A 27,418-nucleotide genomic window follows, 5' to 3' on the forward strand; every position below is an offset into this window, starting at 1 on the left:
TATTCTTAAGATGATAAAAATGTTGATTAAATCAAAACAAATTCTTATACAATTTATTCTGTTGGCACTTTTTCCTATTAATTTTATTTTCATATGTAAAATGGAATAATATTAGAAAATAAAATATATGAAACAACAGTGATATTCTTAAAGTGACAGAAACGTTGATTAACTTAAATTCCTGTACAATTTATTCTGTTGGCACTTTTTCATATTAATTTTATTTTAATATATAAAATGCAGTAATATTAGAAAATAAAATATATGAAACTACTGTTGATGAAACTTTGAAATTGGAAAACAGAATTCTATTGCAGCAGATAACTAAAATGCAGCAATTCTCGATGACTGTGATTCCACGCAGGAATGAAATCTTGCTAAATTATTTTGTTCCTTTAACAGATTTCTTACCAAACTTAAACAACATATATTTTCAACCAATACGTGTTCTAGAACTGTATTGTTTTTTGATGAAAACTATATTAATTCTTTCACATCATCATCATGTTTTACCCTTATTTTGATGATGTGAAAGGTTAAAAAAAAATCCAAGGCAGCATGAGAAGCATTAAAAGAAAAGAAAAAAATTCAGGAGTTCTAGCAAAGCCATGAAAGCATATCTCATTAAGAAGAGGAAAACACACAGTAATACACAAAGCTGAAAAATGAGGTCAAATATATAGTTCTTATTCCTGAAAAATCACAAAGATTATTTCACAGAATTTTAAATAATTTATCTAGTTGAAGTGCCTAATCTATACTATTCCAAAGTATTTCTAATACCAACCAGGAAAACCTCAAGGACAAAAACAATTCGTCTCATTATGATATTTGATGTAGGGTTGATACAACTGAAATAGCCTTTAAGAAGAGAACCTTGCTTTCTGTTAAATTTTTAAACATTTTCCCACAGTACCACATCTTTCGGATTCCATTTAGTAAAGATTCAACCTCAAATCCAAGACATTCTTCCAATGTAAAATGAAAACTCCTCATCAATCTAAGAAACACACAGTACTGAGAACAGTTCTAAAATAACAGAAAATTCCTCTGAACATTTTTCAAATGAAAAGATGCCAGAAAAGATAGTCCTACAGCTCTTCAAGGCAATACTGTACTCTTTAATACAAAAGGAATTTTCTGATGGGGTATTTTAGTGCTGCAGTCAAAACGAATCCTTCAGAAAAGAGATTTGCCCTGACAAAAGACACTGAAAACAGGGAATATTCAATCTCTGGAGGGGTTTAAACTACTGAAGGGGGCACCTGGAGACGTCTGCAGAGTGTGCGCAGTTCTTCAGTATTTAGAGCATCGATCCTGCGGTGATACTCAGCCACTGACACTACCTGAATATGGAGACAGGAAGACAATAATTCCACTGACAGTTGAGAAAAACAGCCAAAACAAAACAAAAATTGGAGAAATTTAAATGGGAAAGAGAACTGTAATCAGGATTTCTTTCCCCACTCCATGCTGAAAATCCAAGAGATTTATATATTAAACTACGGTGAAATACACATGAATGAATTTAACTTATTAACTACTACATCCAACTAACTACTAGTACACAACTTAAGGTTTATTTATAACTACTAGTACACAACTTAAGGTTCATATAGACAGAATTTGACTGAATAAATAGAATTACAGTCGTTTATAAAAGAAACGCTATATAAAACATAACATGCTTTGCTAACATCAAAGATAACATCTAAAATCTGTCTTGCAGTTTACAAAGAAAATGGTAGTTTCAACTCTCCCCTTCAAATCAGTTTAACTCAAACGTTACATCCTAATGGCAATGCTGGAAAAATTTCTTCTAGGCAAAGGTAACAAACATACCCATGCTATATGATCTGTATCAGAACAGAGAAGTGGGGGAGCAAGAAAAAGATATGAAGTACATTTTAAAACCTAAGACAGTAAGAAAAATAAGCTCCAGAAATAGAAAATTAGATTTTTAAAAGCATATCTAATAGCATTCTCAGGCATGTCCACTTAGTCTTTCTAAATGATCCTAAACTGAAAGTTTTTGCCTTTCCTCTACAGTAATTCTTTGTAGTTGGTACTGTAGCAGTTATTTGTGACTAAAACTTAATGACTTTCCTACACTCCAAATTTCTAAGGGAAATTCTATATCTTCTGTAATTGCCTAGACCAGTCTCTTGCACGGTGCTGAATTTGAAAGCCATGTTTGACAGATAAATATTATTATAAAAAGCCCACGAAAACAGACAAGTTTCCTCAGACTGACACAACAGCTTCAGCTTTTTCAGATCATGACATAATTCCCAAAACAGTAAGCATAATATAGTGAACTCTGGTGGTGCTATAAGTATGTGCTGAATTCTCCTGACCTATGACAAATTCCTCTTGTGATCAATCAATTATGTGTAGAGGTTCTGGCCACAAAATGCAGTTAAACCAACTGACCCATAAAAGGTTTAGATTCTTACACTAACCTAGGTTTTAAAAGGTTCTTGTTCCAGTCAACTAAAACAAATTAGCTACTTCTATGAAGAGCTGCAAACTTGTTGAAAGCAATGAAAGACATGAGAATAGAAAAAAGGAAAAGAAACCAAACAGATTTTCCATTCTGGCCATTATTATTAGATTGACTTTTGAAAAGCGAGAATGCTTGCAATATGATAGCTGACTCTCTACTTACAAAGAAACCCAAAGTAGTTATGATTTCAAGCTCTGGGGAATCAGATGGACCTAGGTTTTCTCCCTTCCTTATCTATTTCTCCATAAAACAGTGGAAATAATAATAGTACATACTAAATAGGGTTTTTGTGTAAATAAAACAAAGAAATGAAATGCACATAAAGGATTGAGTATAGTGCCCACCACAGACTAAATAGGGGTTAACACTACTTTTACTTAATTTTCCATCAATTACCCTAAGGACTAAAGGATAATGTTGAAGAGTCTCCATATTTGTTTTTGGGTTTTATTTTTGATATTAAAGTATTTCAGTTTTAAGAACTCAACCATTTTGTATACTTTGTCTATTCTGAAAGTTTAATTTAAAAATATTAAAGATTTTTCAATTAAGAACAACAGAATTTTCAATAAAGATGAAAGAAAAATTAGGTACTAAAAGTAAAAAAATAAAAATCACAGCTTGCTTTTCTAAGACCAGCAAAAGAAATCTCTACAAAATATTTAATGACCAGTTATATCTTTCTTCCTTTTTCCTATGGCATTCAGTCTAATCGAGAGTTTCCTAGACAAGAATTTTCAAATTATATGACTTAACTATTCCTCTGCATTCTTTCTATTCCTCTACTCAACACTGATCTTACACTGAAAGCTCTTCCTTTTACCATATAAAACACAGTTCCTGGATGAAAGTAAAATTGAATTTGCTCACAAAAGGGATCAGTTATAATCTAATTGTATCAACATCACTTAGAGTGGGAATCATCAGTGAGGGAACCATAAACTGCCATCATAAGTATAAGCTTATTAACATCTGGTAGTCATAGTTTCTTTAATGTCACAAATCTACTTTCCTCATTCATTTTGTTTTTTAAACTGTATTCCTTTCTGGAACTTATAAACTCACCACTTCCTTACCTTTAAATATTTACTCATGCTGTGATGAATGATGATATACAATATCGTCAAAAGAATAGGTGAACTAATAAAGAAAAAGGATTTGAAATCAAATGACTATGATCTTGGGTGACCTCAGCCTGCAGCAGCTTCAAGCAGGATTTCGGTTCCCCGGCTAGAGACTGAAGTCAGGCCTCGGCAGTGAGAGCATTGAATCCTAGCCACTAGACCACCAGGGACAGTGGCCAGCGACAAGGTCCCTGGCTCGTCGGCTTTGTAGAAATGAATCCCCAGAGATGAAAAGTAGTGAAACAAGTAAAGTGTTTATTAGGAGGAAAAAGGGTACGTATGAATAGACTCACATGGGTGGACTCAGAGAGTCGAGAGTCGTGTGCTTGTAGTAGTTTACCTCACTTGTATGGGGCATTTCTTCTGGGTTCCCTTTGGCCAATTATCTTGCTTTGCCTGGTTCTGAGTCTGTAACTGGTTTATCTCAGGGTCCTCCCATGTGTGCACGTGCATCTCTTAGCCAAGATGGAATTCTAGAGAAGAGGCCTATAGGTAGGTTGACATCACTTACTATGGGGTGACGCCCCCTCCCTTTTTGACCTCTGTGGAGCCTTTCTGCGCACGTGTAGTGGGAAAGGTCTCCTTGACTCTGAGAATGAGAAATATGTGGTCCCTTTATCTTTCATGTGGGCAGGGCTTAGCTTCTCCTTCCTCCTGCTATTGTATTCATCTTGGAGAATCTGTCCACAGGGGATAAACTCCAGCTGCTCAGCCTGGGGCCCATCTATCTCCTGCCTCAACTAGAGAAATATACTTCCTCCTCTCAAAATAAATGAATAAAGAGATATAGATTCCTAGTATATATGGTGGATCTGGAATTAGTCTCAAATTAATTTTTAACCCCTTGCTAAATCATACTCCATGTACAGAATGTATTACTTTACCCAAAAGATTAAACCTAAGTGGAAAATGGACAGATTGCTACAAAATGTCCTGTATCACACTCCCAATTATTAAAGGTACACACAGTTGAGGAAATCAAGACCTTCTAACTAAAACTGTATTCACTGTCTGGCTAAAAAGTCATTTCCTGAGGAGCAAAGTGGTTTGCATATACTGCTAAATCCCATCTGCAGAAACTAAATACTAATGAACTACCCTCTGCAGAATTAAGTGCTACTCTCTAGTCTCTTCAGTTTTTGACAAAGGACTCACAAAGTGAGAGCATTTATTTTCAACAAATTACAAATGTAAAGGCAGAATTAAATCTACCCATCTCTATTATAAAGAGACTAATAACAACAACAACCAGAACAGAAGCTGAAAATAGAGGAAATGTATAGTTGCTGCAAATCCCATGAATAAGAACATGCTCTCCTAGAAAGAAAAGAGCTTCAGTCTAACATCGGTCTAACAGTCCTCCTTCCAGGATATTCCGGTATTTCCCCCTGAGATTACACCATAAACAAGCCAAAAACCTCCCTTCCCCCAACTGCCTTGCAGACTAAAAAAGATATCTGTGAATGTGTAAATTTTATTTCTCACTTATGCCTTACTTTTATTCCTTAGTAAAGGAAGATGGGGTAGAAAGAAAAATGTTACTTAACAATGCCATTTATATTTACTTTGGAATCCAAAAATATTTTTAAAAAGGAGGAAATTAAAGTTGAGCTGTTGTAGCTAACAAAAAAGGGCATACAACAGCATCCTGAAGTTACATAACATTCTGTTCTATATTTCATAATATATGACAAAGTCTTATCACAAAATAAGACCTGGATTATGTTAAAACTCCTTTTTGCCTTAAATTAAAACTACTGTTTTCAAAATACACTTCCGTAACTTAAATAAAATATAAAAGGAGCAAATAGAGAATCATAAATTAGGTAACTAGAAAGTAGAATTAATAGAGGGGAAAAAAGGATTAAATCCAGAATGAATACAAAACAGAACACATTACTGAAGTTTTGATTTGAAGAAATCTTTTATATTTAAAATTACATCCTGTTAAGTATATCTGCAGATGACTCACATAGAATTTCATAAGAAGGCAGATATATTCACTGTTCTTTTAGTCAAAAAGAAACCTGTTAACTACTCAAAACCATTCAATTACAATATGTATATATTATACTAGCCTCATGGAACAATAAACGTAAGAAGTGAATCTCACAAAAAGGGAATAATCTTGTTTTCTCCACAGCATATCAGGGGAAAAGAACACTCATTACATAATCTTGAGATATATTAATTCATTATTATAGTTGGAGACTTCAAAACTCCTCTATCAGTAATTTGCAAATCTGACAGAAAATCAGTAAGGACATTGCTGAACTGAACAGTATTCTCAGTTAGTTGGATCTAACTGACATGTATAGAATACTCCATCCAACAACAGCTGAATACATATTCTTCTCAAGCTCACATGGAACATTCACTCAGATAGAACACATTCTGGAACATAAAACATACCTTAACCAATATAAATCATAAAGTATGCTCTCAGACCACAATGAAATTAAACTAGAAATCAGTAACAGAGAAATAGTGCGAAAATCCCAAATTACTTTAGAACAACACACTGCTAATTAACACATAATCATTAAAGTCTTGGGAGATATTTAAAATATTGTGAACTAAATAAAAACAAAAATATAACTTACCAAAATTTTGGGATACAGTGAAAGCAGGAATTAAGAGGAAAATTTATAGCACTGAATGCATATGTAAGAAAAGAGAAAGATCTAAAATCAATAATCTCAGCTTCCATTTTAGGAAACTAGAAAAAGAAGAGCAAATTAAATCTGAAGTCGAAGAAAAGAAATAATAGAAAAAAATCAGAGTAGAAATCAGTGAAATTGAAAACAGAAAATCAATAGAGAAAACTCAACAAAACCAAAAACTAGTTCTTTGGAAAGATCAATAAAATTGATAAACCTCTAGCCAGGCTAACTAAAACAAGAAAAAGAACACACAAATAAATTATATCATAAATGAAGACAGGCCATCATTATTGATAATAAAGGAAAATAAAGGAATATTATAAACAACTCTAAACCTGTGAATTTGAAAACCTAGATGAAATGGACCAATTCCTTGAAAGATACAAACCACTAAACTCACACAGAAGAAACAAATCATCTCAACAGCCCTATAGCTACTAAATAAATTGAATTAGTAATTAATAGCCTTGCAAAACAGAAAGTTCCAGGCCCAGTTCTAGCCAACTAAAATGAATTAGCTACCAGTAAACATCAAGGTAACTCTATCAAAAGCTATGCAAACTTGTTGAGTGCTAATGATAGACATGATAATAGAAGAAAGGAAAACTGAACAGATTTTCATTCTGGCCAATATAATTATATTGACTTTTGCAAGGCAAAAATGCATACACCACGGCAGCTGATTTTGTACTTACAAAGAAACCCAAAGTGGTATGATCTCTAGCTCTGGAGCATCTTCAGTGAATCCAGATAGATTCACTAGTGAATTCAATTAAACATTTAAGGAAGAAATTATACTAACTCTCTACAATCTCTTCCAGAAAAACAGAAGCAGAGAAAATACTTCCCAATTCATTCTATGGGGCCAGCACTACCCTAATAAAAAATAAACAAAGACATTGTAAGACAAACTACAGACCAATATCTCTCATGAACATACATGCAAAAAAACCTCAACAAAATATTACCAAATTGAATCCAACAATGTATAAAAAAGATTTCTATACAATGACCAAGTGGGATTTAATTCCAGGTATGCAAGGGATATGCAAGGTATTTCAACATTTGAAAATCAACTGATATAATCTATTACACATAAATAGATGCAGAAAAAGCATTAGTCAAAATCTAACATTCATTATAAAAACTCCCGGCAACCTAGAAATAGAGGGTAACTCCTGCAACTTGATTAAGAACATCTAACGAAAAAATCCTACAATTAACATCATACATAATGGTGAAAAATGAAATACTTTCCCACTCCTGTTCAACACTGTACTGGAAGACCTAGCTAATGCAGTAAAACAAGAAAAGGAAATAAAAGGTATACAGATTGGGAAGGATGGAATAAAACTCTTAGTAGACGACGTAATTGTCTATAAAGAAAATTCTAAAGAATCATCCAAAAACTACTGGAATTAATAAGCAATCATAGTAGGCTTGCAGGATACAAGGTTATGTACAAAAGTCAACTGCTTTTCTACATATCAGCAATGAGTAATTGGAATCTGCAATGTAAAACCATACTATTTATATTAGTATGGAAAAAAATGAAATACATGAAGAAAAGTACAAAATTTTGAAGAAAGAAATCAAAGAAAATTTAAATAAATGAAGAGATATTCCATGTTCATATATATGGATAGGAAGACAATACTGTCAAGGTATCAGTTTTTCCCAACTTGGTCTACAGACTCAACACGATTCCAATAAAAATCCCACCAAGTTATTTTGTGGATATAGGCAAACTGATTAAAGTTTATGTAGAAAGATCCCAATGCCAACACAATAATGAAGGAAAAGAACAAAACTGAATGACTGACACTATTCAACTTCAAGACTTACTATAAAGTAATCAAGATTGTGATACTGGCAAAAGAACAAACAGATCAGTGGAATGGAAGAGAGCACCTACATATAGACTCACACAAATACAGTCAATTGATTTTTGACAAAGAAGCAAAGATCATGCAATGAAGAATGGATGGTCTTCTACCAAATAGTGGTGGAACAACTGGACAACCACACACAAAAAAGTTAATCTAGACAAAGTCCTTATACTTTTCACAAAAATTAACTCAAAATGGATCATCAACCTAAATGTAAAATGCAAAACTATAAAACAACTAGAAGATAATACAGAAAAAAATCTAGGTGAAGATGGGTTTGAAGATGCATTTTTAGATAGAACACCAAAAGCATGATCCATAAAAAAAAACTAGTAAGTTGGACTTCATTATAATTAAAAACGTCTGCTCTGTAACAGACACTGTCAAGAGAATAAAAAAATAATCCACAGACTGGGAGAAAATCTTTGTAAAATACATTGCTGATAAATATGTTATCCAAAATATACAAAGAGCTCTTAAAAAACAACAAGAGAACAAACAAAACATGAACTAAAGATCTGGACATGTAAGAATATGAAAAGATGCTCTATGTCATATGTCATCAGAAAAATGCAAATTCAAATAACAATGGGATACCACTACGCACCTATTTAGAATGAAAGCACTGACAATATTAAATGCTGGTGAGGATGTAGAGCAGCAGGAACTCTCATTCATTGTTGGTAGAGCACAAAATGGTACAGCCACTTTGGAAAACAGTTTGGCAGTTTCTGTTACAAAACTAAACATACTCTTATTATACAATCCAGCAGTCACACTCCTTGGTATTTACCTAAATGAGCTGAAAACCTAGGTCCACATAAAATCTGCACATGAATGTTTATAACAACCTTTTATTTAGTATAAGTGTCAAAACTTGGAAGTAACCAAAATGTCCTTTTATAGGTGAATAGATAAACTGTGGTACACTGAGAAAATGGAATGTTAAATGTCAGCACTAAAAAGAAATGAGCTATCAAGCCTTGAAAAGACAGGGAGGAACCTTAAATGCATTTTACTAACTGAAAGAAGCCAATATGAAAAAGCTACATATGATACGATTCCAACTAGATGATACTCTGGGAAAGGCAAAACTATAGAAAGATTAAAAACATCAGTGGTTCTCAGGTAGAGGGAAGGAGGGATGAACAGATGGAGCATAGGGCATTTTGAAGGCAATGAAACTACATTGTATCATCCTGTAATGGCAGATACATGTCATTCCATAGAATGTGTAACACAAAGAATGAACCCTAATGTAAACTACAGACTTTGGGTGATAATAATGTATATTAGCTCATAAATTATAACATGTACCACATTAATACAAGATGTAAATAACAGGGGTACTGTGTTTGGAGAGAAAGGGGTATATGGGAGCTCTCTGTACTTCCCATTCAATTTTTCTGTAAATCTAAAATCTAAAATCTCTAAAAAATAAAATCTATTAATTAAAGAAAAACAGGGAAATGGCTAACACAAAATTCAGGGAGGTAATAACCAATTTGGAGGTGACATGAGATGAGATAGAGAAAGAACACACAGGATGATGCACTTTCATTGGTAACGTTCTAGTTCTTAAGCTGGGTAGTGAATGAGTGAGTGGGATCACAAATACTCATTTTATCATTATGTCTCACAATTTACATATGTAATAAATATGCTTTTCAACTACTAAGTCAAATAAATAAAGAAAAAATATTCTACACTGAATATGTGTATATGTCCTTTTTTCAATTATGTTGTGACATAATTAGTAAGCAGATGTTTTATACAATAAGGCATAAACACTAGTTAAAAAACTTCCCATGAATATGTACTATAGGTAGGCAACATAGTATAGTAGGTTTAGCTGTAGAACTCTGTCTTAATTCTGATTCTGTTTAATAGTCGTTCCTACATATGCCTGAGGGATTGGTTCCAGAAACCTTCACAGAAACCAAAACTCATGGATGCTCAGGTCCCTTATAGAAAATGGCACAGTATTTGCATATAATCTATGCATATCCTCTCTTTAAATCATCTATATATTACTTATAATACCTAATACAATGTAAATGCTATGTAAATAGTTGTCAGCATTGTGGCAACTTCAAGTTTTGCTTTTTGGAACTTTCTGGGATTTTTTTCCCAAATATTGTTAATCTCTGGTTGGTTGAATCTGCGAATGCAGAACCATCGAATGCAGAACTGCTGGATAAGGAAGTCTGATTATATTAGTTTTGTGAACTTGAGCAACCGTACTTAACCTCTCAATTTCTGGTCTTTCAAATGGAAATAATAATCATATCTTAGGCACTTTATGAGGAATAAATAATAGTATGTGTAAGATATATATAAAGTAGAAAATGATACAGCAAATGTACAAAATAAATGTTAATCCCCTTCTCCCAGTTATAGTCTGAAGATTTTGAGAGCATGTATAGCAAAGAATTTAAGGGCACAGCTTACAGCCAGAACAGAATGCCTGGATTCAAACCACAGCTCTGACCTTTATTGGTCAGAGTATGGCTGTTATATGCCTCTGTTTTGTAAAACGAAGGTGAAAGCAGCAATATTTCACAGGTTGAGGATTAAGTAAAAAACTCATGGTAAGTGTACAGTGTTAGTATAAGTAATTATTAATATTTTAATCAGTATTATAATCATTAGCTGAGGTCACTGAAAAGAGTTTTACATTTAAATTTGTTCTTCTTAAAATTCTACCTGTGAGCTAATTTCTATACAGATGTAAGTAATTCATCATGTCATGTGTTTTCAAATATAAAAGCCTAAAATACAAAAAAAAAATTCATCTTGTCATATATGAGGGCCTAAAAACAACAAAAAAAGGAAAAGATGAGAAAATTCAGTGAAGTATTGATAGAAAAAAATGATGTTGTTATTTAATATTTTGTGACTTTCATCTGATTAAACTTATACCCTTATAAAATGAGCCTATAACCTTCACATAAATTACAATTTATTGACAGACACTAAAAAGGCAGGATATAGTATATGGGTATATCAAATACATAAATAGCTTCAAGTAAATGATTAGAGATTAAAGTTTAGGTTATTTGTCAGAATAAACTCTAAAACAGCCTTTAAAAATAAAGAAAACATAGCAAGATGGCTGAGCAGAAAGACCCTGAGCACATGAGCACACCAAAATTACAACTATTTACAGAACAACTATCAGTGAAACAGACCAGAACCTATCAGAAAAGATCTTTTACAACTATAGATATAATGAAGATGGGCAGTAGGGGTGGAGTCATGGTACAGTCAAGACCATACCTCCGGTAGGTGAACCAGAAACAGAAGAATAATTATTGCAGAAGTTCTCCCCAAGGAGTCTGAGCCCCACATCAGGCTCCCAAACCCAGGGGTCCTGTGTTGGAAAGACAAGCCCCCAGAATGTTCGACTTTGAAGGCAAGTGGGGCTTCCTTTTGGGAGACCCAGAGGGTTGTAGGAAATACAGACTTCACTCTTAAGAGGGTGTACACACTCTGGGACTGGGGACAGAAGCAGTAATTTGAAAGGAGCCTGAGTTAGACCTGCCTGTTGATCTTGGAGAGTCTCCTGGAGAGGCAGGAGGCAAAAGGAGCTTACCTTGGGAACACATACCCTGGCAGAAGCCATCTTTGGGAGCTTGTTCTACCATGGGGACATTGATGCTGGCAAGTGCCATTTGGAATCTTCCCATTACCTTATTAGCACCTGAACCCAGCCCTGCCCACCAATCCTATAGGCACCAGTACCAGGTGCCTCAGGCCAAGCAACTAACTGAGCAGGGACACAGCACCACCCAACAGCAGACAGGCTGCCTTAAGAACCCCTGAGCCCACAGCCTCCCCTGTACATTGCCCAGCCTACCAGAGGGCCCACCAACCAGTACACAGGCACTAGACCTGGGACCAAGGTAATGATCATGATATGATCAAAGAACTCAGGAGAAAAACGGATGAACAGAGAAATCATAAGTGTTTAACAAAGAGTTAGAAAATATAAAAGAACAACCAAACAGAGGTGAAGAATCCAGAAAGTAAAATGAAAAATACACTAGAAGGAATCAACATTAGACTAAATGACACAGAGGAATGGATAAGCGAGCTGGAAGACAAGAGTAGTAGAAATCACAGAAGTGGAACAGAAAAAAAGAGAAAGGATAAAAAGAAATGAGGACACTAAGTGACCTCTAGGACAACATCAAGTGTGCTAACGTTCGCATTCTAGGAGTCACAGAAGAAGAGAGAAAGGGGCAGAGAAAATACCTGAAGACATAATCACTGAAGACTTCCCTAACCTAGGAAAGGAAACAGACATCCAGGTCTAGGACACACAGAGTTCCAAACATGATCAACCCAAAGAGGACCACAGCAAGACACACTGTAATTAAAATGGCAAAAATTTAAAATAAAGAGAATATTAAAGGCAGCAAGGTAAAAGCAACAACTTATATACAAGGAACTCCCGTAAGACTATGAGCTGAATTTTTAGTAGAAACACTGCAGGATAGAAGGAAGTAGCACGATATATTTTAAATGATGAAAGGGAAAAACCTACAACTGAGAATACTTTACCTGGCAAGGCTCTCAATCAGATTTGATGGAGACATTAAAAGTTTTACAGACAAGCAAAACGTAAAAGTGTTCACCAAATCAGCTTTACAAGAAATGTTAAACGGGCTTCTCTAAGTGAAAAAGAAAAGGCCACAACTGGAAACATGAAAATTACTAAAGAAAAAAGCTCATTGGTAAAGGCAAATAGGTAGTAAATCAACTGCGTAAAAGCTAGTAGGAAGGTTAAAAGACAAAAGTAGTAAAACCATCTACATCCATGATAAACACTTAAGGGATACTCAAAAGAAAAAAGTGTTAAATATGTCAAAAACAGCAAACGTGAAGAGAGAAGAGTAAAAATGCAGGGTTGTTGAAATGCATTTGAAATTAAGAGAACAGCAATTTAAAATAATCACATACATACATAGATTGCTAGCTCACTGTGTGTGTGTGTGTGTGTGTGTGTGTGTGTGTGTGTGTGTGTATAAAAACCTCATGGTAACCACAAACCAAAAATCTATAACAGATACACAAAAATGAGAAGGGCATCTGCACGTTAACACTAAAGATAGTTATCAAATCACAAGGGAAGAGAACAAAAGAAAGGAACAAAAAAGAACTGCAAAAACAATTAACAAAATGGCAATAAGTACATACAGATCAATAATTACTTTAAATGTAAATGGACTAAATGCTCCAATCAAAAGTCATGAAGTGGTTGAATGCATACAAAAACAAGACCTGTATATATGCTGTCTTAAGAAGTCAGACACACACAGACTGAAAATGAGGAGATAGAAAAACATATTCCATGCAAAAGGAAATCAAAAGAAAGTCAGGGTAGCACTACTTCTATCAGACAAAATACTTTAAAACAAGGCTGTTACAAGACACAAAGAAGGGCCTTACATAATGATCAAGGGATCAATCCAGGAAGAAGATATAGCAACTGTAAATATATATGCACCCAATATAGGACCACCTAACACAGAAAATATTAACAGAAATAAAGGAAGAAACTGACAGTAACACAGTAATAGCAGAGGCCATTAACACCCCACTTACATCATCCTGACAGAAAATCAATATGGGAACACTGGCCTTAAATGACACATTAGACCAGATGAAGTTAATAGATATATATGGAATACTGCATCCAAAAGCAGCAGAGTATACATTCTTTTCAAGTGCACATGAAACATTTTCCAAGATACATCACATGCTAGGCCACAAAACAAGCCTCAGTAAATTTAAGAAAATTGAAATCATATCACGCATCTTATCTGACCAGAGTGATATGAGACTAGAAATTGACTACAAGAAAAAAAGCTGCAAAAAACACAAATATATGGAGGCTAAACAATATCTTACTAAACAAACAATGGATCACTGAAGAAATCAAAAAATACCTGGAGACAGATGAAAATGAAACACAATGATCCAAAATCTATAGGATGCAAAAGCAGTTAAAAAAGGGAAGTATATAGCAATACAAGCTTACCTCAGGAAACAAGAAAAATCTCCAATAAACAACCTAACCTTACACCTAAAAGAACTAGAAAAAGAACAAACAAAACACAGAGTTAGTAGAAGGAAAGAAATCATAAAGATAGAAGCAGAAATAAATGAAATGGAGACTAAAAAAAAAAAAAATAGAAAAGATTAGTGAAACAAAGAGATGGTTCTTTGAAAAGATACATAAAACTGATGAACCTTTATTTAGCCTGACTCATCAAGGAAAAAAGAGAGAAGGCCCAACTCAATAAAATCAGAAATGAAAAAGGAAGAGAAATCATAACAGATTACTGCAGACAGCTATATGACAATAAAACGGACAACCTAGAAGAAATGGACAAATTCCTACAAATGTACAATCTCCCAAGCATAAACCAGGAAGAAAGAGAAAATGTGAACAGACCAAATACCAGTAATGAAACTGAATTAGTAATAAAAGTTCCCACCAAACAAGTCTAGGGCCAGACGGCTTAACAGGTGAATTGTACCAAACATTTAGCAAAGAGTTAACACCTACCCTTCTCAAACTATTCCAAAACACTGAAGAGAAAAGAACACTTCTGAATTCATTCTATGAGGCCAGCATTACCCTGATACTGAAACCAAAGATATCACACACACAAAAAATTACAGGCCAATATCACTGATAAACATTGGTACAAAAATCCTCAACAAAATATTAGAAAACCAAATCCAACAAAACATTAAAAGGATCATACACCATGAGTAAGTGGGATTTATCCCAGGCATGAAAGGATGGCTCAATATCTGCAAATCAATCAGTGTGATATACCACATTAACAAATTGAAGAATAAAAACCATATGACCATCTTGCTAGATGCAGAAAAAGCTTTTGACAAAATTCAACATCCATTTATGATAAAAACACTCCAGAAAGTGGGTATAGAGGGAACATACCTCAACATAATAAAGGCCACGTACGAGAAGCTCACAGCTAATATTACACTCAATGGTGAAAAGCTGAAAGCACTTCCTCTAAGATAAGGAATAAGACAAGGATGCCCAATCTTGTCACTTTTATTGAACACAGTACTGGAAATCTTAACTATAGCAATTAAACAAGGGGGAAAAAAAAGAGATACAAATTGGAAAGGAAGAAGTAAAACTGTCACTATTTGCAGATGGTATGATACTATACATAGAAAATCCTTAAGATGCCACCAAAAGACTACTATAGATCATCAATGAATTTGGTAAAGTTGCAGGATACTAAATTAATATAGAGAAATCTATTTCATTTCTATACACCAACAACAAGCTATCAGAAAGAGAAATTAAGGAAACAATCTCATTTACCATCACATCAAAAATAATAAAATACCTAGGAATAACCTTACCTAAGGAGGTAATGGTCCTATACTTGAAAAACTGTAGTACACTGATGAAAGAAATTGAAGATGACAGAAACAGATGGAAAGATACACTGTGTTCATGGACTGAAAGAATTAATATTGTTAAAATGACTATACTACCCAAGGCAGTCTACAGATTCAATGCAATTCCTATCAAAATTCCAATGGCATTTTTCAGAGAACTAGAACAAATATTTTAAAAATTTGTATGGAAACACCAAAGACCCCAAATAGCCAAAACAATCTTGAGAAAGAAGAACAGAGTTGGTGGTGTCACACTCCCCGACTTCAGATTATACTAAAAAGCTACAGTAATCAATACAGTATGGTAGTGGCACAAAAACAGACACATAGATCAATGGAACAGAACAGAGAACCCAAATATTAACCCACATATGGTCAATTTATCTATTACAAAGAAGGCAAGAATATACAATGGGGAACAGACAGTCTCTTCAATAAATGGTACTGGGAAAACTAGATATCTGCATGTAAAAGAATGAAATTAGAACATTTTCTCACACCATATACAAAAATAAACTCAAAATGGATTAAAGAACTAAATGTAAGACCAGAAACCATAAAATTACTAGAAGAAAACTACTAGGCAGAACACTATTTGACATAAATCTTGGTATTATTTTTTTGGCTCCATCTCCTCCGGCAAAGGAAATAAAAGCAAAAATAAACACACAGGACCTAACTAAACTTAAAGCTTTGGCACAGCAGAGGAAACCATTGACAAAATGAAGACAGCCTACTGAATGGGAGAAAATACTTGCAAATAATATGACTGATAAGTGATTAATATCCAAAATACATGAACAGCTCATACAACTCAGTATCAAAAAACCCAATTAAAATATGGACAGAAGTCCAGAATAGACATTTTTCCACAGAAGACCTAGAGATGGCCAACAGGCACATGAGAAGATGCTCAACATTCCTAATCATCAGGGAAATGCAAGTCAAAACCACAATGAGATATCACTTCACACCTGTCAAAATGGGTATCGTCAAAAAGAACACAAATTGGGCTCCCCTGGTGGCGCAGTGGTTGAGAATCTGCCTGCCAATGCAGGGGACATGGGTTTGAGCCCTGGTCTGGGAAGATCCCACATGCCGCGGAGCAACTGGGCCCGTGAGCCACAATTGCTGAGCCTGCGCGTCTGGAGCCTGTGCTCCGCAACAAGAGAGGCCGCGATAGTGAGAGGCCTGCGCACCGCGATGAAGAGTGGCCCCCGCTTGCCGCAACTGGAGAAAGCCCTCGCACAGAAACGAAGACCCAACACAGCCATAAATTAAAAAATAAATAAATAGAATTAAAAAAAAAAAAAGAACACAAATTAGCAAATGCTGGCGAGGATGTGGAGAAAAGGGAACCCTGCCTGGCACACTTTTGGTGGGAATATAAATTGGTGCAGCCATTGTGGAAAACAGAATGGAGGTTCCTCAGAGAACTAAAAAGAGAACTGCAATTCTATTCCTGGGTATATACCCAAAGAAAACAAAAACACTTAGAAAAGATATATGCACTCCAATTTTCCTAACAGCATTATTTACAATTATTTACAATTTAGCCAAGATATGGAAGTTACCTGTGTCCATCAACAGATGAATTCCTAAATATGTGCTGTATATACATATACAACAGACAGTAAAACATTAAAAACAAAAAGAAATTTTGCCATTTGCAACATGGATGAACCTAGAGGGTATTATGCTTAGTGAAATAAGTTAGAGACAAACGAATACTGTATGCTATCACTTATATGTGGAGTCTAAAAAATAAAGTAGTGAATATAATAAAAAAGAAACAGACTCACAGATATAGAGAACAAACTAATGGTTATCAGTGGGAAGAGGTGATACAGGGGTAGGGGTTTAGGATGCAGAAACTACTATGTATAAAATAAATAGGCTACAAGTATATATTGTACAGCACAGGGAACATAGCCAGTATTTTATAATAATTATCAATGGCTTATAATCTACAAAAATTTTGAATCACTATGTTGTACACCTGAAAATAATATAATACTGTAAATCAACTATACCTCAATAAAAAACGTATAAGGAAAAGATAAAGTTAAGCATGTTTCATCAACATCGTTCTCACCCAAGCTAACTGGCAAAGGTTTAACTTTATTCCATGTATTTTGGAGCATATTCTAACTATTAGTCCTATTAGTTATTATCTTTGAGACTTTAATTCATTTACAAAATGAAAATAATCTATCTCTGGTTACACAGTTACTGAGCATTTAGAAAACTGTCTTAGTTTACATAAATATATGGCCGTATCAATACTGGCTTTAAGACTATTTATTACTTAAGTAATACCATTCTACTAATCAGTTGAGTAAAGTTATGAAGAACTGTAAGAAGTTACAAAATACGAAGTCCAAAAACGAGAAATTTTATTTGTTCTAAAATATTTGTTATACTCCTAGAAAAATTATTTTTTCTTTTCAGTTTTAAAGTGGAAGGGCTCCCTCTCTGGCAGAATCTTAGAGGAAATTTCAATCTACAAAACAAGTAAAAAAAACTGCTATCATTTTAACCCGTATTTTCTTAAGCCTTTCTCCTACCCTACAGCTTCTAGGATTTCTACTCCAAAGCAAGGAAAACCGCTAGAAAACTGGGACTTGAGCTTGTCTACACACCAAAACACATCATAATGTATTGTACCATTTTATAAAACTCTCAAAGACATCCTGGTGAGGTAATGAATATGCTAGGGTCTAGCTGTCTCTGTGCTCCATGACAATTTAGTTCAGTAAACCACTCCATATGAATTTTCACCTTTAAAATGGGAAGTAGTACTACTGACTTTGTAAGGTTATTGTGAAGGTTAAGTGAAACAACATATATAAACTCTATGTGCAGAGCTGAGGACCAGTGAGAAGCATGCTCTCATATCTGAAAAAAATCACGTAACAGCTTCCTATGAGGTTAAAAAGGAATTGGTGACTGTAAGTGTGTAAGTGTGAACTGGTGACTGTAAGTGTGTGATGTACATTATAATGACCTATAAAGTTCAAAATATCCACGTTTTGCCTGCATTTGTAATAAATTAAACTATATTACAGTATTAGCAAACTAATGATAAATGTTAATTCAAACTGCAAATCAAAAGAATACATGCATAGCATCACTGTTCTTGGTTTAAAAAAAAAAAAGCTATGTTAATTGGCTAATCTGATAACCTGATCAGAATTTTAACAAATCCAATCATTTCAGATGCCTAATCCCTTCTGTGCTGATGTTTCATAAACAAAAACTTGAAATCATTCAACTTAAAAATAAAAAGACATAAACAAAGTACTCTCGAGCCAAATTACACCACCACCAATGGAAATCATTTTGATATTTTTACATGTTTTACATTTAAGGGTGGCAAGCTGCTTTGGGGGCATCTTCCAAAGTCACTCCTGGTTCTAAGTATATATCTAGTCTCATTTAAATCATCTATAATCTCAGTAAAAATAAAATTAATATTCATAAGGCAAGATATAATCTTAAATTACCAAAGAAAAAACAACTGGCAATACATTTTCTAACAAATAATGCATACATACTTATACTGAAAAATATCTAGGATTGTTAAAATAGTAAGGTTGAGTAAGATATTTCTTTATTAGAATATCATTTAAAGTTCTGTATTAGGCAACAATGCTTGAAACTTTTTGGAAAGCTTAAGAAAGACTTTTCTTAGATTGCTAAAATAATAGTCTTAAAACACAAAATTATAAATGTATTTAGTCTGGGATCCAGTCAATAAAAATTAAAGTTAATTCACTACGATAGTTCTACTAAATTTATTTTTAAGCAAAACAAAAATTCCAAATATTTTCCTACAAAGTTAAATTAAAAATTAAGGCAGTAATAAAGGTTTGATAATTTCCTGTTAATGTAGAACAGGAAAACCAAAACACTTTCACAAACCAAAATTACAGTCCCTTATTCATTTCCTTTTTGAAGATATTTATGATGAGCAGAAATAGCTTAAATTAAGGTACACTTTTATAATCATACAATTTTGCATTCTATAAATATTCTCTATACTTAAACTTTTAAATTATACAATTTTGCAGAATGTCACCATAAAAAGACTAATAAATATAGAAATTGAAATCATCGATTAAGATTTACCAGAGTATATTTTTGATTAATTGGTTGATGCCTTCTCCCCTTTTTCCCATACCAGAGACGAGACATTTCCTTTCCAGGGCAAATTAAGTTACATCAAATCTCCTAAGAACTGTTTTAAAAAGCATTCTTCCTCTGTCAAAAATACATTTCTAGCTCAGGAGCCCTACTACAGTGACAAAACAGTTTGCTGGAGACAAAGATTTGATTGACAAGACAGAGAGCTAATCACCAAGTAGTATCCATTGCAAAGATAGTCCTGAGTGGAGACTGTAAAGCTGGGGAGGGAAGAGAGGATTTCCCATGTTTAAGTTTGGTTGCACTGTACCCAAATGTGCAGAGAAAGGACTAAAAAGCTTAAAGATACAGAGCATGTATTTCCAAATACCAGTACACTAAGAAATATACTAAAAATAAACCAGTCATAAAAAAGTAATCAGTACAGTTTCCAGAGTCCCTCCCAAAGTACACAAATGATTTCAATTAACATTTTACTATTTGCTCATACAATCATAAAATTCTGTTCCTCATTTACATCTAAGAGTCCTATAAAATTTCATCCTACATGTATTTTTTAAGCAGTAAAACATCCTTTGAGGACTCTTCAATCCTCAAACTTTTAGAATGACTATGTAAAAATGAAGCCAATCTACTACAAATAAATCCTATACAGATATTCAGTGTGACCTGAAAATTCCTTTTAGTATTAACACAGTCCATTTTTAAACTGAATTTTCTAACATCTAGTTTCTTGAAAAAATACTTATATTTATTATGCCTATGTATATACTTTACTAACCAGGGGTATCCTGAATATAAGTGAATTTTTAAGATTAAATATTATTATGACTATAAACTATAATTACCTAGATTACCTCAGTTTTAACTAGAATATCAATGCCATATGATACACTGAATATTTCTTCCATTTTAAGTTAAAACTGCTCCTCCCCCTTTACCTTGCTGTGTGTACACACAAAGCTGTGCACACAATGCCACCCTTCACACACACACAGCTACCTTTCTAGTATATACAACGCTGCACCATACCCACACCCCCCCATCTCCTTCCTGCACATTCCAGCATGTGCATGCACAAGACACAGCACACCCCCTGATGAATATCCACCCTGCCATGCCACTCATACCAGTCACCCCCCTAACTCCCCCACCAGCTCCACCACACTTACCCTAAGATCTCTCTACCACAGTCCTTCGTAGGCACACTACACCCATCTCCACACCAGCTTTACAATACAGGGTTCTATTATATACACAGTGAACTGTGGTCGCCAACCCCCACCCCTGCACTCCCTCTGCACACACCAACAGCATTAAATAATTTGGTGGTGGTGGGGTGCTCTTTTGAAAACCTATCATTACTTCCAGCTGGATTTTCTAGAATTAGAAATATTATATGCATACCAAAATGTGGTTTAAATGCGATTTTAAAAAATATACACACATGCACCATGCATAGGATAGCCTATTTCGTTGGTTGTCTTACTCAGCATACACCTCCACACCTTCTTCCTAATACAGTTTTGATTTTGCTAAGGTGTCTTTTCAGCCATGTGTTTCTGAGAAGGCTGGCTCCATGCCTAGACAGGATAGGTTCTTAAAGATCTAAACCAGTGGCTCTCAAATTTTAGCCTACACCAGAATCACTTGGAACATTTGTTAAAACAGAATACTGGGCTCCAAAACCAGTTTCTGATAAGTAGACTGCAATGGAGCCTGAGAATGTATTTTTTAATTTTTTTTTTTTATTTTTTGGCTGCGCTGCGGCTTGTGGTATTTTAGTTCCCTGAGCAGGGCTAGAACCTGGGCCCTTGGCAGTGAGAGCGCAGAGTCCCAACCACTGGACCATCAGGGAATTCCCTGTACTTTTTAAACAAATTCCTAGATACTACTGCTGCCGGTCGTGGTCTGGGGACCACACTTTGAAAAACAACTAAACTACAATGAGATATCACTTCACACCGGTCAGAATGGCTATTATCAAAAAGACAAGATATAACAAGCATTGGCGAGAATATGGAGAAAAGGGAAACCCTTGTGCACTACTAGTGGGACTGTACATAGGTGTAGCTACCATGGAAAACAGTATATTTTCTGAGGTTCCCCCCAAAATTAAAAATAGAACTACCATATGATCTAGCAATTCCACTCTTGGGTATTTATCTGAAGAATGAAAACACAAATTTTAAAAGATACATGCACTGCCATGTTCACTGCAACATTATTTACAATAGCCAAGATATAGGAACAACCTAAGTGTCCATCAATGGATGAATGGATGAAGAAAATGTGGTATAGATACACAGTGGAATACTACGTAGGCAAAAAAAGGAAAAGACTGAAATATTGCCATTTGAGACAACATGGATGGACCCTGAGTTCATTAGCTAAATGAAATAAGTCAGACAGAGAAAGACAAATATCATATGACCTCATTTATATGTGGAATTTAAAACAACAACAAAAAATGAAGCCCATAGATACAAGAAACAGATTGGTGGTTGCTGGGGGGGTGGGGGGTGGCATAGGGGAGGGCAAAATGAGTGAAGGGGGGGTCAAAGGTACAAACCTCCAATTATAAAATAAGTCATGAGGATATAATACATATCATGGTGAATATAGTTAATAATACTGCATTACATATTTGAAAGTTGCTAAGAGAATAAATAGATCTTAAAAGTCTTTATCACAAAAAAGATTAACTAGACTTACTGTGGTGATCATTTCACAGTATATGCAAATATCAAATTATAATGCTGTACACCTGAAATTAATATGTTATATGTTATTTATACCTCAATTGAAAAAGAAAAATCAACAGGTCTTAGCTATTTTAAGTGTGATTTTCTGTTTCTTGAAGCCAAATGCTTCCATTTAATAAATACAATACCTACCTAGCAGACATAAAATGAACTCAGTAAATCTCTTTCTTGCCCTTTCTTTTTTCCTAATACTCAGAAAACATAATGCTAGGTCATTTAAATTTGTCTAAACACCCCAGGGCTTGAAGCAGATGTCAATTTAGCATTAAAAATGTAAAATGACAGGCTATAAAATGAAGCATTTTTAAAAACATAACCAGCTTAAAGGTTGAACATAATCTGTTCTCATAATTCACATATTCAACTTAATAATGTTTTTTCCTTTACTTTCTTTATCAGGGCTGAAATTACTGAAAGACCTTATACCTGATATCCTCTAAGTTGGGAGTGGTCTACTAGAAGCAATAATACATTATCTACCCTACTCAATATTGAAAGTAATATTTTAATTTTTAAAATCATCAAATAGTCTGTCATTCATTCATCCCTTCTCACAATATCAATTAGACATTTTGTGCTTTAATAGAAATTTTATAGTCTATAGTTTTTGGCTAGTAACTGAGATAGATTATTAATAGGGAAAGCAAAGCATTGGTTCAATACTTTACTGAGGTAGTTAACATCAGTAATAGTCAAAACAGGCCATAATGACTCCTGGGTGCTAAATGCTAATATGAAAAAACATAATAATAGCCTAGAACCAGAGACCTACTCTACAGCAGTGCCTATAATAATACTGTACTATATACTTGAAAATTTGCTAAGAAGGTAAATCTTATGTTAAGTGTTCTTATTACAAAATAATAACTATAAAGAGGTGAGAAGAAACTTCTGGAGATGATGAATGTTTACGGCATAGATTGTGGTGATGGTTACATGGATATATACTTGTCTCCAAACTCATCAAGTTGTATACATTAAATATGCACAGCTTTTTGTAAATCAATCATACCTCAATAAAGAGGTTTAAAAAAATACTCAATATAGAAATATTATATAAGACAATTTGTATTAACTCATAAATTCTAATTGTTTTTAATGCTTTTGATTTATGAATTTTTCAGATTTACTAAATTTCTTTGGCATTATGATTTGTAATCCTATGTGATTAGATCAATGTAAAAAAAAGTATATTCTTCTTTAATTGCTTTTATCTGAGAAATGTGACCTCTACTTAGTGACTTAGAGATAGAGACTACTTTCATTTTGAACAAAATCAATTCTGTATGGATTTTGCAGGCTAGGCTAAGAGATCAGGAATTTTGTTTTATATATTGACTCAATTTTAATTTTGGCATTACTTGTGCTTTAATTTAAAAAACAAAACAAAAAAACAACCCATGTGTTTAAGAAAATGAACACCAGAATACTCATTGTCTGGCAGCTTAAGAAGTAAAACATTAACCAAACAATTGAAGCTTCCTCATACTGGTGCTTCTTAGAAGTTGCAGCATTACCAAACTGTTAGTCTTCTCTGAGAAACCTAATAAACAACCACGGCAATAACTCTACTTAATTAGTGACAACTAAGAAAACAGAACTGATTCCACATGATGATTACCACATCCTACTGGAAAACCAAATCAATAAGCATATAATATGATACATTTTATAGTCTAAATTGCTAAGATTAGGTTAAATATATTAAATTTATATAATTAAAATGGAGAACACTAAAAATTAATGTCAAAATGGGAAGATCCTATAAATGATTTATAAAATTATCTACGCCAGAAAGCAGATTCTAAAATACTTGGAATAACTACAAAACCTTTGTACAGGTTTATTTAATAAGTAGCCAATATATTTACATTTACACTTTCAGTTAAATGAAAGCTTTGATTATTTGAGAAAATGTGAGTAATGTCAAGCACCTAAAAATGAACAAGTCATATCAGAAACCAAACACTGAATGGAACATATTTTTATCAGTACTTTGGCAAGTGTAAGAAGTAAGAAGTAAACCAGAGTAATCTTCTAATATCAATCATTGCTTTTAAAAATGAAAAGCACTAATATGTTATATAATTTACTATGGGCATATAATTTTAGTAAATCCATATTTTAAAATTTAATCAACAAGGATAAACCTGGGGATACAATCTTAGTAAACTTGTATTTTAAAATTTAACCAACAAACAAGCCTGGGAGGTAAACTTTTAAATAAATCAATTAAAGCTAATTTAATAAAGTCAATTTCTTAGTTGTTTTGACCACTGGATGTTTTAATTAGTAGGTCTGGAGTATGAGAGATACTGCATTACAAGTGGTATAAAATTAACTTTAGAGATGAAAAAAGATTGAAAACTTTTTCTGCCAGCTCTTATCCCAAAAGGAGTGGAATGTCAACCCAAAGGAAGTGGTACAACAAGCAATTATAACTTCAAAAGTTCTACTTTTGAGGCATGTCATCAAGCAGCAAGACTGGTACACTCAACACATGTGACAAGCTGAAACCTAAAACTTTCAGAGGATTCTAGTATAGTGCCTCCTGAAGTTGGTATTTGGGGTCGAGGGTGATAAAGCCTGAGGGGTGCAGTTATGTGCCATGGTACCTGGTGATAGGATAAAACTGATCTGTATTACTGTAGCATCATTTTTATTTCATGATAACAATTTTAAAAGTTTTTTACGTACATCAGATAAATTAAGAAGATAAATGCAAAATTCACATGAACCTTAAAAATAAAACAGGCTTCAAAGATATTTCAGGCTTACTGTGGTAGGCACTGCTTTAGACTATACCATTGGACACTTGGGTACTTGTCAAGTACATCCAACTTTAAAGCACATTTGATAGATAAGTTCAAGAGGCATAGATCAATGAAAAAAAAAGTATGGAAGGCCTGGTATACTTCTTGATTTCCCTTTCTTTGTAGTGCCTCTGAGTACATAAGGTGATAGGAGTCCTTTGGTATGTAAGGGAGCTATGCCTGAAATAACTATGTCAGGATTGCTACTATTGATAAGAAATCTTTTTAAAAATCAAAGCATAAAATGATTAAAGAAACTTTCTCCACTGTGAAGCAAATTTATGTTTTTGGTGTGCAGATGCAACACCAAAATAAGGGGAATATTTTGAAAATGTTTTATACATTGTAACTTGCATGACAGACACTTGAAAATTAAAGTATGTTATGACCAATATAGTCTGAAAGTACCTTTTGTCTTAGCATTATATATGTTTAACACAACACCCAAAGTGGTGGCTTGGGGTAGTACAGTAGTTATTCCACCTCTAATGTACAATGTAATCACCTGAGGAGCTTTAAACGAATACTGATAAGTAGGTCCCACCCCAGGGGTTCTGATTTAATTGCTCTGAGGTGACCCTGAGTATTAAGATTTTTGAAAGCTCCCCCAGATGATTCAAAGGTTCTGCCTAGGTTGAGAACTTGGTGTGGTAAAAGAGTATAGTCTCTGAATTACAGATTAACCACTTTGAGGATTTTAGCTAAAATTAAGCTTAAGAAACAAGCTTAGAGAAATTATCTGTAAAATAAAGATAATAGTCTATGATTAAATGGGTTGCACTAGATCTAAATATTGATTTATAGGAAATTCAAGGCAGAAGAACATGTCAGTAAGACTGTGGGGATGTGATCAGCAAAATCCAGACTATGGGACATTCTACAGGAAAAATATGATTTCTTAAAAGCTAAAATTACAAGGTAAAAAAGCAAAGCAAGGCAAACAAATGGAGGGAGAACCTACATCTACAGAGAATTAAGAGACATTTTAACTAATCAAAACATCTAAACATTAGCTGGATGCCGATTCAAACAGCAAACAGTAAAAATACATTCATATTACGTGTATCTTAAACATTTTTATCACATTTGAAGAAATGTGAACTGGGGAAAAGGAAGGATTACAGATAAAATCAGTTGAGAAAGCTGAGTGGCACATGCAAATTCACTATACTATTAATCTCTATATTTATGTATTAATCAAATCAAAGCACAATCATCAGCAAATAGTATGAGTCAAAATAGGCATCTTTTCCCACCTTTACCTGACACTGCTGAAATGCCATTAGTGTATTTTCCTTTTCAGTGAACATCCATAAAAACACTCCCCATCAAAAAGCAAGTAATATTTCTCACAAAACTGCAAAGGCCCACATAAAACATTATCCTCAGTAAACATGCTCTACTGACTTTTTGCACTGAATACTGGCAGAAACCAGAAGACTCTACAATTGTTCCTTTTCAGTCGCAAGGTAGGGTTATTAAACTACCAACAGCAGAAGAATTCATAATTAAGAAACTCAGGACAGTATGGCTAAAAAAGAAACAATGTTGAGGTAAGCTGACGTTTTATGCTAACTATATTTATATTGACTAATGACTAAACTAGAACAATAAAGAGTACATATTAAATAACATCAATCTGTTACACATCTTGAGTTACATGTATAGTATTTCTAGATTCTTTCTCCCAATATTCAGGAATCTTAGTTCTAATGTATCTTAAGGGGTTCTTACTCCTGACAATCTTAAAATTTAGCTATCTTTTCTCTTTGCTAGTAAAGGTAGGTTTCTGCTACTCTCACTTCTCTCTGGAATTCACTGTACAAATCTCTAATACTGCTCTCCTTTTTTTCCTTTTCTCATCATTTCTAATTCTTGAATTCCAACCTTTTCTAATTATCTTCAGTAGAACTGACTTTCAATTTGCACATTTGGGATCTGAAATTGTTTCAAATATTATAGAATTTTTCTTGCTACAAAACGTGCACATTTTAGTAATTTGGGGTGCCACAGTTAACGAATCCTTTTAGGGTAATGATGAGGATAGTGTAAGA

At 33.9% G+C, this 27,418-nt stretch overlaps 1 protein-coding gene across 12 annotated transcripts in view; it reads right to left on the minus strand.

Annotated features, from left to right (window-relative positions):
- OXR1 (oxidation resistance 1) overlaps window positions 1-27,418 on the minus strand; it is a 452,205-nt gene that overhangs the window by 14,677 nt on the left and 410,110 nt on the right. For 8 of the 12 annotated variants that reach the window (XM_082364281.1, XM_082364287.1, XM_082364291.1 and 5 more), the window contains one exon: window positions 1,266-1,346. The exons of 2 other annotated variants lie outside the window; for them this stretch is intronic. In XM_082364281.1, the coding sequence (XP_082220407.1) occupies window positions 1,266-1,346 (81 nt within the window). Of the gene's footprint in view, window positions 1-1,265; window positions 1,347-19,771; window positions 20,723-27,418 lie in introns of those variants that run through there. 2 more of the 12 variants (XM_082364283.1, XM_082364284.1) reach the window with 2 other exon arrangements.

This window comes from Balaenoptera borealis, assembly GCF_965194805.1.
Source record: "Balaenoptera borealis genome assembly, chromosome: 17".
Classification (NCBI taxonomy): Eukaryota; Metazoa; Chordata; class Mammalia; order Artiodactyla; family Balaenopteridae; genus Balaenoptera; species Balaenoptera borealis.